A 14,322-nucleotide genomic window follows, 5' to 3' on the forward strand; every position below is an offset into this window, starting at 1 on the left:
ACGAGGGAGAGTATGTAACATGATCTGCTTCCGTGTGTATAGCAATGAACACCTGTAATGGGAAAAACACTGTGAAGACTACAAATACTGTAAATTCTGCCCGTATTTTAGTGTAATATAATCCGTTAGTGACAATTATGAATTGTAGGTATATAAAATGGATACATTAGAACCTCTAACGAACATAACATATCCTTTCAAAAGTATCATTTATTCCATTTTAAACCTTTCAAGTACATGGAAACCTTCTAAATCTGTAAATTACATGCAGAGAAAATTTTATTTACACGCAAAAGTTTTTAGTTAACCACCTGCAGTATTTAGATATACGTTACTGTATAAACGAAAAGCAAAACCTTGTTTCTGGGAAGAAACAAAACTCGGTATCACAGTCAGAAAGCACGTATTACGTTCTACCACACAGAATTAAAAAATTAAACTATATGATTTTTCAACAATTACACAATATATTCAAGTAAATATTTCATTAGTGGCCTTTCAATTGATTATTTTAGTCAAAGATTGTTTTTAGCAAGAAGTTAAATATTTCCCTCAAACAGGGACATCACACCCCACCTGGGAGTGAGCCAGTGTGTACTGAGCTTCCCGCTTAAGGAGTTAAATTACACGATTCTCTGAACATTTTAGAGCATTACTGAGCACTCGCTTGCGTTCACACCCGTGTTCATTCGCCTGTGAACGGTTACTGACTTTAAGGCTGAAGGATTTGCCACAGACATTTCAGCAATACGGCTACTCGTTCGCATGTGTTTCAGGGGTGCACTTCCCCCAGTCAAGAGCTTGCTACACATAGTGCTGTGTGGCGTCTCGCCGGTACGAATCCGTATGTAAGCTGCTAAGTGGACTTTCTTGCCGACGGATTTGCCACAGATGTTGAGACGGTTTGTCTTCTCGTCTGTATGCGTTTGCATGTGTTTCGAGAGTACATAGCTATCTGTTTAGAGCTTACTACAGATCCAGCACCAGTGTGGCCTCTAGCCTATGAGAGTCTGCATGTGACGTGCTAGGCGGACTTCCGGTTTGAAGTAATTGCCAGACATTGCAGCGGACTGGCTTCTCACCCGCGTGAGCGGTCTGTATTCTGTAACTGTCTTTCCGGCTGAAGGAGCTATAACAGACATTACAAAAGTGTGGCTTCTCGTCCGTGAAAGTCCGCATGTGAACTGGTACACTGACATTGATGCTGAAGGATTTGGCACAGACATTGCAGCTATGTTACTTCTCGCCCGTGTGAGTCCTCATGTGATGTGTCAGACCATGTGCCTGATGAATTTGCCACATACTTTTGAACAATGTGCATTCTTGCCCGCGTGAGTCCGCATTTGTTCTGTTAGACCGACTTTGTGGCTGAAGGATTTAACACGGACATTGCAGGAGTTTGGCTACTCGCCGCGTGAGTCCGCACGTGAACAGCTAGTTTAACTTTGTGGCTGAATGATTTACCGCAGATATTCCATCAGTGAGGTTTCTCACTCGTGTGAATTCGCATGTGACCTGATAGATTACCTTTCAGACTGAAAGATCTACCACACACATTGCAGAAATAAGGCTTCTCGCCCGTGTGAATTCGCATATGAGCTGTCAGACTTGACATATGGCTGAAGGATTTCAAACACACAATGCAACAGTGCGGCCTGTCGCCTGTGTGAATAAACATGTGTGATGTCAAACCGGCTTTCCGCCAGAAAGATTTTCCGCAGAGATGGCAGTAGAATGATTTCTCACGCGTGTGAGTTCGAAAATGATCTTTAATGTGGTTCTTCTGGCTGAAGGGTTTGCCACAGACACTGCACGAGTATGGTTTCTCGCCGGTGTGTGTCCGAACGTGGTTTGTGAGACTGTCTAAGTGGCTAAATGATTTATCACAGACATTGCAACAGTATGGCCTCACGCCAGTGTGAGTTCGCATGTGAACTGTAAGATTGTATTTCTGACTGAAGGATACACCACAGACATTGCAAAAATGTGGCTTCTCTCCCGTGTGAGTTCGAATATGAACTGTCAGTTTTGTTTTTTGGCTGAAGCATTTACCACAGACGTTGCAGTAGTATGCCTTTTCGCCTGTGTGGGTGCGAAAGTGATCTGTTAGAGATCCTTTTCGGCTGTAGGATTTGCCACAGACATTGCTTTTGAAACAAGCTCCTCCGCAATCCTGAGGTTGATGATCTGCGAAGGTCACCTCGGGTCCCGATCTACAGTGAAAAAATTAAAACGATGATGTTAAAAATTGTTTAACAGTCTACTCCACTACAACTGTCACACAAAGGAAATGCTACTGAACAATCCACTCACTGATGTCACATGCAGAGAGCTCATTACTCATGAAAATCACATCCTGAGGGTAAACACCATCTGCGGTAAAATTCATAATGTGGTCTTAAATTTGAAAAGCTCTCACTTGTTAGGAGGATGTGTTAAATCTTTTCTCCTGAATCACGTTATCACGCGCAAGAAACTTCTGGTGATTTAAGAATGTACAAAAGAAGTAATCCTAGATAAAGGAAGGCAAATGCTTTGGAGATTTGATCTAGTTCGACCACTCTGCAGTTTGTGGCAGGCGAGTAATAATTTTGTAAAAGCCCTTGTTTCTGAGGTTGTTTGAGAGAATCTCATTACTGTACACATTAATAAAGTTGAGAACATTGTTTGCCGAAAGTCAGCAAGATCTGCTAAACCACGGCAAACATTTTCTATACAATATTATTTACTGTCACGCAAACATACATATTGTATTTGTACATTGTTACCATGACAGTGCAACATTATCTTACATCACACTGTGGCTATTTCTAATTACATAGCTTTGATGTGCAATCAGAGCCAATATAAGTATAGGACGGTAGGCTTATACAAGGAATTTCGTACAACTACAATGTATTACATCAGTATGCGTCTTAATTGCTGCCTTTAACAGAGGCCGTATGAAATATAGAAACAACTAATCCTTATGAAATCCTCGAAAAGCTGAAAGATAACATGCTGATGACAGCTCTTTGCCTAACCCTGATGATTTCATTTCACCTACAGATACTGCTGTCACAGACATTATGATGGCGACAAAGAATATGGTTTTGCTTTTAGTCTAATTAGTGTTCTGGTGTCCTGAAATATTTCAACGCAAATGCAAGCTATCACGTCCTTAAATATTCTTACGGATGTTCCTTTAACACTACAGCCAAAAGGAGCATGAAACTCAAGGCTTGAGCCAGAATTCGAGATGAGAGGACATTGAAGTGAACCGTAGAGGATACTGCTGCTACGTAAAGGAAATAATGAGATTCCTTGTACTTAAATAACTTCATGGAACAAGTAATGGTTTTGAGTAGAATGAAAACATTGTTGAATAGCATCCACGTCTATGCCATGTCCCCACCGCAGTGTAGTTCTAGATATTCTAGGAAAGAAAAGCGAGAAATACAAATGTTTTGGTTAAATGTGAGATCCGCCTGCAACAGGCACGTGGAAAAAGTCGATCACGCAAGAGAAAATACATTGTAATACATGGCAATGTGGTACTTCCCAATTCATGCTGTATGCACTGAATTTATATGTACCGGTGGAATACAAGACTTCCTCACAAGCAAGGTAGTGGGAGCCTCGACCATGTGTAGTTACTGCGCTCTTAGGAGAAAACAGCTGGACAAATAAAAGTGGGACAATGATTCCAGATAAGACAGGCTAGACCAATTGATCATAACACAATACATTGATATTGCCACCACAAGACAACACGGGACGGAAAACCCGACAGTGGTTTCTACGTGATATGTTTTGTGGCATACCACTCCAAGCAAAGGGTGCAATAGTCTGCGTCAATTCATCTTCATGTGATTAAGTTATTTTTGTGACAAGTGATTTATCAGGTTCTCAATTAGTTTTTTCAGTAAAATGGTATTTCATTTTGTATTGATGAATATTTTCCACGAACCATTTACACTGCCAAAATATATGGTTCGTTCCATGTGATAGATAAAGGTTCCCCAATGAGCTGCAGGCAGTCTTGAGCGAAATATAATTGCTCTCATAGACAAAATACACACAGAGTCCTTAATGGCAACTTTGGCGGAGATAGAAATGTTCGGTACGGAGTAGTTCGCAGATGAGGTACTCTACCTTTCGGGAAGTAAATGCAGAAAGGAGCGTAGCTTTCCTTCTACAGAGGAGGGCTGCAAAAGGCGTCTGTTTTCCATGTCTGGAGCGACGTAACTACCCGCTGCCAAGAGTTCTAAAACTCTTCACAACAAGCCGGCCGTGAAATAACACCGTCACATCCTTATGGAAATATGTCTCATGGAATCAGAACCAAGCGTAGGGCGTCCCATAGAAGGGACGCACGATGGCAGATCCCAATCAGCGTGAAAATTACGCAAGGGTTACCGTCGCACGGGCTGTGAAGGCTAAACAAGCGAGAACCCCATCCTGTACCGCACCACTGAACTACGTCTGGACGAAGTAACCAATTAGCCACAGCACTTGAGAGAAGGAAAAAAGATGGAGTGGAGAAAAGTCGCGTAAAATGGGGTGCAGTTAATAAATGATGTACAACGAAAACTGAAGGACAACTAATTGTGTTGGCATTGTTATATCAGGAAAATTTTGACAGTTTAGTCTCCGAGGGGCAAATGTATGACAATCCCTTGATGTAACATGTCTACGTTGGGGATAGAAGGAAAATCCAAGTTTTCAGTGCAACACTCCACGAACTGGCCTGGGCAAGGAAATCAAAGAAGCTTTCGGGCACTGCTTGACATGAAGACCGTTGGCTATATTATTGTTGCCGGTGATCTGAATGGACGTCAGACGGGGGAATGAAGATCACACAGCCCAGTGCGGTCATATATATGGACAGAAGAACGATGGCGACGGCCAAGGAATCCCCGAATATTCATAAAGTTATCATCGCGAACACACGATTCAAAAAGCGTGATACTTATCCAGTCAGGTACTACAGTGGCTCCCATCCGACTCACAATGACTACATCCTTGTGAGACGACAGAATCTCAAAGATGTAGAAACTTCACAGGAAATGGACCAAAATTGATCAAATCGTGTCACCTGAAGGAGACCGAAGTTGTTGCAAAAGCTACAGTCCTAAAATCAACACAGTTTAAGTGAGCCGGACCAAACTGTTAGACGCCACATGCCCTATTCTTGGAACAACTAAATCAGGGCGACGACGACGAAGGGTTAGGAATGACATGTGGCATGAGAATGGCAATGTTAAGGATCCAGTAACGTTGAAGGAAAAGCTGTTCCACAAGTTTCTTGCTCGTTGGAATGCCTCAAAAGCAGTAAAGAGAAAAAGGTCATTGCCATAACAAAACCAAACAGCTATGCTGGTCTATATGTGAAACCAGACATGCGCGAATACGAACTAGAGAAATCGAGGCATCATGGAACGGAACAAATCCTACTTTTTTACGGCATCAGTAAGAGAACAGACGGTTTGTTCCCGACTGGCGGAAAGCGCGATAACGCTGGCGGAACTCCTTTGACAAAATTTCAATCTTGGAATTTCCGTATCTACCAGTCCCAATCACGTCCGCTCAAAAATAAGGGGAGGCCAGCCATTTCTTTCAATTACCGCCCGATCAGACTTCTAAGCCACGCAATGACAGATTTCGAAGAAATCCTCGACAATCGGATTAGAGATTTAGCCAAAATTACAATGAACCAAGCTGGATTAGTGTAAAATTGTAGAACAACTGGAGCAATTCACACTGCACGGCTGTTAGTTGAGAGACACTGAAAAGAATAAGAGGCTTCATATCGATTTTCTGGACGTTGAGATAGCTTTACATCGGGTACCTCGTGATGTTATCTGGTCAGCGCTAAAAGAACGTCGCATTCCAGAGCACCTTGTTGGAAGGGTAAACTTGATCTATGTAGCAAAACGAGTTATGATCAAGCTACCGCAGGAGAATCTAATGACTTCCGCATAACTGTAGGAGTCCACAAAGGCACTGCTGTACATTTCTCTGATGGACACCATAAATCAGACCTGCACAAGCCAATACCATACACACTTCTCTATGCAAATGATGTCATTTTGGCTGCAGAGAATGATCTTGATCTGCAGTGCCAAACAGAAGATTGGAACAATGAACTAGCGCAATATGACCCCCACCTCAACAAAAAGAAGAGAGAATACATGACATTACATCGTCAAGAAGTTGGAACCATGCATGTTGACGGTGAAGGTATAGCACGAGTAGTGAAATTTAAGTATCTTGGCTCCACATTCTCTGATGATGGCCAACTTACTGATGATGACAATTTAAGGATATACAAATCCAGGCTGATGTGAATGATAACGGGCGCCCTTGCGACCGTCAGATGAAGAGCGATCTACTATCTACTGAAATGTTATCTGTCCTATCGTTTTCCACAACAACGAATGCTGGCCAGCTACAAAGGAGGTAGAACGCCAACTAAGAGTCATGGATACGAAGATGCTTAGGTGGAATGCTGGCATATATAGATTGGATCACATTTCAAATTATGTTATTAGTAAATGTCATGGCTTTGCACCGATCCAGAGAAAACTGAGGAAAGTCGTGTGCGCTCGTTTGAGTAATTGTTGCGTGCAGAGGGTGATGATATATTGTGAAGGTCAACATATACATAGGAAGCCAGCGGAAGGAGGCGCAAGAGACGAACGAGACAGCAAAGGACAGATACAGAGCAGAGAAACCCGAAAGCTGTGAGACTGATCTAACTGGAGACAACGTATCACAAAACCGGATCCTGCCATCAGGCAGGTCTAACACTAAAGATGCAGAATATCAGGAAGCAGATTGATGAATATTCTACTGTAAAAATGGGATACAATGTATATTTTACACATCCTAGCACTCAACATAATACGTTCAAAAGCTCTCTGTTAAAGACTATGTCCAATTTCTATAAACGACTTATTTTCACAAAATAGCGTTTGAATGACAGAATACTTCTGAATTTCGTGTTTAAGTAACTGCATTAAATGTATTTTATATAAAAAATATATAACTCAACAAAAGAACAATTTCAGGATTATCTGTATTAATCCGGAGTGACAATTTGTAAATCCAGTGAACTTTTATGGACCAACAAGAGGGGAGTCCGTCAGTGTATTCTAGGCTGAATGGATTTTCGGAATTCACATATCTGCTTACATCCGTCATAGATAGCAGATGATCAGATCAATCAATTTATTTTCACCCTCATCAAGTTTATAGATAGGAAGAACATGGAGGATTGGCACAAAGTGGTCAGCTCAGGGCCATCACTCTACAAGTGAAGGGGAATCGTAGCAGTATGTGATTAGTTCAGGACGATGTGCCCTACACAAACGGAAGTTAACCTCAACTAATTATTTAGCTCATGGCGATGTGTCTCTCCACAAATTGAAGGTAACCTCTTCACAGATTGGTTCACCCAGGGGCATGTGTCTACACAAACGGAAGTTAACCTCACCACTGATTGTTTACCTCAGGGCGTTGTCTCCCTCTACAAGTGGAAGGTAGCCTCATCGCTAATTTGTTAGCTCAGGAATATGTGTCTTTCCACAAGTCAGCAATTGGAAGTTTTATGAATCTTAAAAACATGTTCTTATGTAATCCAGTACCAAATTGACATGGCAAATCTCTTAGACATTAGGAAAGAAGTCATTTAAGTTGATGCATACTTGTAGACAGCTGAAATGAGAGTTAGAATAGCACAGCGCCAACGGTGAGACATAATATAAAATAATACAATACACATAAGGATAGTCACATGACTGGTTCGAGTGTATCTCCACACAAGATACGTTTAGGGAGAACAAAGCTAAATAAAACTTTATCCAAAAATAGTAATACTCATCTTGTGTGTGAAAAGTTTAATAAGCAATAATTTTATTGGTGGTCGTATTACAAGATTGTTCTCTAACGTAGCCTACTGTGTCCTCTTACACACAAGAATTACAAAGAAACAGCAGAATCTGAACCTCGAAGAGATGACGTACTTGGGAGTTCATCAGTTTTGTGTATGGTTCTGCTCTGACGAATGAGGGAGTGTAAGCCTGTACTGGGCAGTTCTGAGGACTGAAATGAATATTTCTTGCCACTAGTTGCGAATTGCGAATGTACAGTAGGAACAATTCAATGCGTCATATAACTACTAATAAAATCAAATAAACCTTTCATATTTCGCAGTTTGCATCAATAATCTGGTTTGTAGTCAAATTTTAGTCTATGACCAGCCATTGCAGAATCTGCCGATACAGGAGCGTGGCTAAGAGCACAAATCCGAGATTATACGAACATCTCCCAGGGATTAACAAAGATCGTTCCACACAGTAATTAACGACAGGTGTGAAAGCAAAATATTAATTAGCAAATAATCCAATGGCACACGTACAGTTCAAAACACTACTACATTCAAAGTTTGAAAACAGGATACACACTTGCGTTACTCTGTTATGTCGCTGATAAAAATAACAATTTCGAAATAATCTTCTACCATTATATCACTATTTACCTATTCCGACGAGATAATTAATACATTTACTTGACGAATTCTGGAATTTTCAGGGAATCTGCACACATATAAAACCCCTCTAGTAGCAGCCATTTTATTAGTTGATAATAATTGTGCAAATGTGTTTGTAAACAACAAGGTACATGCACTTGACTGACAATGAGCACTAAAATGAAAAGTGGGAAATGGCGACAATCAGCAAGTGCGACTACAACACTGGAACAAGCATACATTCAATACTACGATATCGAAACAGGAACCACCCAGGATCGAACTGGCGATCGCGCGGTCAGCTTCATCCTTTCATATTATGCGCGTTGTGAGGTATGATGCGACGCTTCTGGCGAGCGAGCTTGCGGCAGCCTGCTAAGACACAAACACGACGTCACGAAACGCGTGGCCCACACGTCAGAGCGGACATCTGGAAGCATTTTCATATCTCCGCTTCCAGATGAGATATCGACTAACGGATAACGGGACCATGTAGCTTACAAAATAAGATAGCCCGTGTCCAAATTTCATGTTATTAGCTATTTCATTTAAGGAGATATCACAACATCAAAATATCAAGTAATTTCAATGACATGTATGCTCAGGGTCAGCCAGGGTATATAAGACGAGCAAATTCCTCCAACAAGGTCAGCATAGGGACAGTACAGCATAGTAGAGACCTGCTGCCCGAGGTTTTGCCGCCAGTAAAGTTCACCTTTGTGCTCGAGTGTCGAGTCCGAACGTCCGAACTAAGTACCCAGGAGGTACAGCCGAGAACTCTATCTCCGACAGCGCTTTAAATCCTGCATTCTAAATCTTTCCAAATACTTAAACATTTCGCGTGACTTATACAAGTGTTAGATATCGGGCGTATTAATACCATGTGTCGGTTAACTTACAAATTAATACGAGTCTACGTGTTAACTTCTACGAGTAAATTAACCAGTTAGGACTTTGTAGAAACTAAAAGCCTAATAATTCATGGTTAGAAGTAAAGACAGTGCCATTAACTATTTAATATTACGTGGTGACAGAGTGATAGTAGAATGTTTCTCAACGTATCGGGAACATAGACTTATTCCTACATTAAGATCGCGTGTAAAGTTGAATGAATAGCCTTTATTTCAAATTTCAATTTCCTAGAATTGCATTAACCTGACAGTCAGGACTTATTGAAGTCAAGGTGGCGTAAATGTTCAATCATCGTAGCATAGGCTTTGCTTAAAACTTATTGAATTACATTAAACTGGCAAGTGGAATTTAGTAAATTCAGTGTCTCATCATAAGACAATCACCTTATTAGTGCAAATTACTGCGCATAAGAGACGTGCTACTTGGAACGAACAGTGCAGTATCACTCGAAGTGGTGTGTGTAAACCAGTGCCCCATGCATACAACGACCGCCCGTATTATCATGTGAACTACCGCCGATGGAGATGTGGTAATTTCGAGGGATACAAGCTAATGTTATTCCTGATCTATGGTGTACGTGGTAACTTCGAGCGACGTGGTGATGGTGTTCCGGTCTATGGTGGACGTGGTAACTTCGAGAGATACGTGGTGACACAGTCAAACGGAGCCAGTTCTTCAATAAGGTGATATGCATGTGTGTCATTAAGGAATAAGGTGAACTGTATCGTATCAAGTAACTTTCAACTGAGCAAGTCACTTTAAACTTTCTAGGAACTTTAATTCTCATTCAATATGATTTCGAATTCATACATTCCAATTTTTCAATGATTTGCTATTTCATAAAACTAGTGTAATAGTAAGTCGTACCGACGAACTTGCTAATGAGTAGGAATTCCGAAACTGAGCCATTTCGTTAATATTTCTACGAATCAGAACTTTGTATATCACCATATTATGTTAGTAGTATAATTGGATGGTTCGGCGGCCGCCACCGCCACCGGGCTCCAGAGGCCACCTCCACCACCACCACCACAGCCAGAGGCCTCCCAGAGGCCACCTCCCCACCACCACAGCCAGAGGCCTCCCAGGGGTCTCCTCCACCACCCGCGGGAAATTTGAATTTGTAAACAAAGCCACGTGCTTTTTGACAGCTGTCATCGACAACAACGCATCGCTAACCTCAGTACTGCCATCTTGACGGGCCTAAACCTCAGTAGTACCAACTTAACCTAACTAGCGCGAGGTAAACAAAGCCACGTGTTTTTTGACAGCCACGTGCTTTTTGGCAGACAACAACGCATCGCTAACCTCAGTACTGCCATCTTGACCGGCCTAAACCTCAGTAGTACTAACTTTACCTAACTAGTGCGTGGTAAACAAACCCACGTGCTTTTTTGACAGCTGTCATCTGCCATCTTTAAACTACAGAGCACCGTGTTGCCCTCTTTATCGTAGTAGCTGCAAATTCGCCACCTGTCATCCGCAGTGCTGCCATCTTGGCGGGCCTAAACCTTAGTGCTACCAACTTCACCTCACTAGCGTGAGATAAACAAATCCACGTGTTGCTGACATCCGCCATCTTTAATCCAGAGAGCACAGTGCTGCCCTCTTTAGCTACTTACCTTTGAAATGTGGTACGTCACAGCTGTCATCCGCCATCTTGCATCCGAAACATCAGTGCTGCACTCTTTAGCTAGATACCTTTGAAATGTAGTGGCGGCAAATTCTTTATGCTCTTGTTTGGAAACAAAGCCACGTGCAGCTGTCATCCGCCATCTTTAATCCGGAGAGCACAGTGCTGCCCTCTTCAGCTACTTACCTTTGAAATGTGGTACGTCACAGCTGTCATCCGCCATCTTGCATCCGAAACCTCAGTGCTGCACTCTTTAGCTAGATACCTTTGAAATGTAGTGGCGGCAAATTCTTTATGCTCTTGTTTGGAAACAAAGCCACGTGCAGCTGTCATCCGCCATCTTTAATCGAGAGAGCACCGTGCTGCTCTCTTTAGCTACTTACCTTTGAAATGTGGCACGTCACAGCTGTCATCCGCCATCTTGCATCCGAAACCTCAGTGCCGCACTCTTTAGCTAGATACCTTTGAAATGTAGTGGCGGCAATTTAAAAAATTCTTTCTGCTCTTGTTTGGAAACAAACCTATGCGCTTTTTTTGTCAGCTATCATCCGCCATCTTTAATCCAGAGAGCGCCGTGCTGCCCTCTATGTGGTGGTAGTAAATTCTACACGCTCTTGTTTGGAAACAAACCCATGTGCTTTTCTGACAGCTGTCAACCGCCAGAGAGCACCGTGCTGCCCTCTTTATGCCGGTGGCAAATTCCACGTGCTTTACAAACTCACGTGCTTTTTGACAGCTGTCATCCGCCATCTTTAATCAAGAGAGCACCGTGCTGCCATCTTTAGCTAGATACCTTTGAAATGTGGTGGCGGAAAATTCCACGTGCTCTTGCTTAGTAAACAAAGCCACGTGCTTTTTTGACAGCTATCATCCGCCATCTTTAATCAATAGAGCACTGTGCTGCTATCATGCGGGTAATTTCGTCAGCTGTCATCTGCCATCTTTAATCTACAGAGCGCCGTGCTGCTCTCTGTAGTAGCAGGCAATTTGAAAAGTTCTGTTACTTGCCATCCGTCATCTTTAATCAACAAAGCATCGTACTGCTATTTTTAGCTACATACATTTAACATGTGGTGACGGATAATTTGAAAAAAAACTTCCGTTAGCTATCATCTACCATCTTTATTCAACAGAGCATCGTGCTGCTATCTCTAGCTACATACATTTAACATGTGGTGGCGGCAATTTGAAATTCTATCTAGATCCCATCTTTAATCAACAGAGCACCGTGCTGCTACCCCTTCGAATTGTGGTGACGGATAATTTGAAATTCCGTTAGCTATCATCATTAAACATTAGTGCATTCGTTAACCTAACCTCTCATCTACTATCTTGAAGGAGACTATACGACACCTCCTCTACCTCCTGCTCTTCCTCCACCTCCACCTCTTCCTCCCCAACCACCTCCGCCTCCTTCTCCCCCTCCTCCTCCCACTCCTCCGTCAAGGCATAGCTTTATCGAACACGCATCGCGAAGGCAAGAGTGTGCAGCGATATGCATGTTTAGACTCGCGGATTAAAAAGAAACATAACAAGACTTGAATCGAACACTGCACTCGATGTCGTTAAATTCAACATGTGATTAAAACATTGTCTGGTGTGTTCAGAACACTACATAAGTAGAATCGAACGCTGTACAACATGTTAGGGGATACCTTTGTTCTAAGAAGATCAGATTGAAACATAACAAGACTAGAATTGAACACTGCACTCGATGTCGTTAACCTTAACATGTGATCAGAACATTGATTGACGTGTTCAGATCACTAAACAAGTAGAAGCGAACACTGTACAACATGTTAGGGGATACCTTTGTTCTAAGAAAATTAGATTGAAATATAACAAGACTAGAATCGAACACTACACTCGATGTCGTTAACATTAACATGTGATCAGAACATTGATCGATGTGTTCAGATCACTAAACAAGTAGAACCGAACACTGTACAACATGTCAGGGGATACCTTTGTTCTAAGAAAATTAGGTTGAAACATAACAAGACTAGAACCGAACACTGTACTCGATACAACATGTTAGGGGATACCTTTGTTCTAAGAAGATCAGATTGAAACATAACAAGACTAGAATTGAACACTGCACTCGATGTCGTTAACTTTAACATGTGATCGGAACATTGATTGATGTGTTCAGATCACTAAACAAGCAGATAACCTTAACATGTGATCCGATACAACATGTTAGGGGATACCTTTGTTCTAAGAAAATTAGATTGAAACATAGCAAGACTAGAATCGAACACTGTAAGAACATTGTTTGATGTGTTCAGAGCAAAAGTACAACTTCAATGATTTACCTAGTGTAAAAATCAAAAACACACACTGTGCACAAATCGCATAGCTATCTCGCCTATCACTTGCCTAGTATGAAAATCAAAAACACACTGTGCACATATCGCATAGCTAACTCGGCAACACTTCAAATGATTTGCTTAATACGAAAATAAAAAATAAAAATCTATACCGCGTAGCTAACTCGTTCATCGCACTGCTAAGACGCTTAGTAATTGCGAATACACTGATATATCTCATACGAAAATCAAGAAAGCACACTGCGTAGGCAACTCGCTCGGGTCACTCGCTTAGTAATTGCAACACGACTAGAACACTGATACACGTTACTCTTTTTTTCTCGAAACACACACACACACACGGATAAGAATGTTGCGAGATACTACATACTTACATGTTTTTTTAAAAAAAAATAGGGGGATGAATGATCATAAATTATATGTACACATGTTGTCTCCTCCAAGTTGTAAGACGAAATAGACGCAGTACTGCGAGTTTCCGCTATAGCTGGCGAACGGAAGTAGCATGATATCTCAGCAAAAAAAATACGCGTGAACTTGCATACACGCAAGTCAGACACAATGATGGATACCGCGATTCAAATCCTGGCAACTTATGCCGTCAGGAAGGGCATCCGTCTAGATCATGTTATGATGATCGCGCAGGTCCCTCGCCTAGCATTTGCTATTTTTTACGGCTTCCAACAGTAGGAGTTCGAACCCGCTATCTTCCGAAGTAGCGAGAATGATTGAAGAGTGTTGAGGGTGATTCATTTGTCGGATGGAGGTGATAAGCCTTGTGCAGGCTTCTTCGGTAGGAGTAGGCTATGTGCCGGTAACGGGACATCTAGTTATAAAACCCGCTACAACTGATTTGTCGCGTATACTGCGATTTAAAATCCTAGTCAGGAAGGGTAACCGGTCGTAAAACTATGGTGTATGATCTAAGAGGTGGG

At 41.9% G+C, this 14,322-nt stretch overlaps 1 protein-coding gene across 2 annotated transcripts in view; it reads right to left on the bottom strand.

Moving 5' to 3' along the window:
* Positions 1-201: 201 nt before the first annotated feature.
* The window catches only part of LOC136885379 (zinc finger protein OZF-like), a 74,370-nt gene continuing 60,249 nt past the window's right edge, over positions 202-14,322 (bottom strand). For both annotated transcript variants that reach the window (XM_068230219.1, XM_068230218.1), the window contains exon 5: positions 202-2,213. In XM_068230219.1, the coding sequence (XP_068086320.1) occupies positions 1,478-2,213 (736 nt within the window). In that variant the 3' untranslated portion in view covers positions 202-1,477. The remainder of the gene's footprint in view (positions 2,214-14,322) is intronic.

Source organism: Anabrus simplex, chromosome 14 (genome assembly GCF_040414725.1).
Source record: "Anabrus simplex isolate iqAnaSimp1 chromosome 14, ASM4041472v1, whole genome shotgun sequence".
Taxonomy (NCBI): domain Eukaryota; kingdom Metazoa; phylum Arthropoda; class Insecta; order Orthoptera; family Tettigoniidae; genus Anabrus; species Anabrus simplex.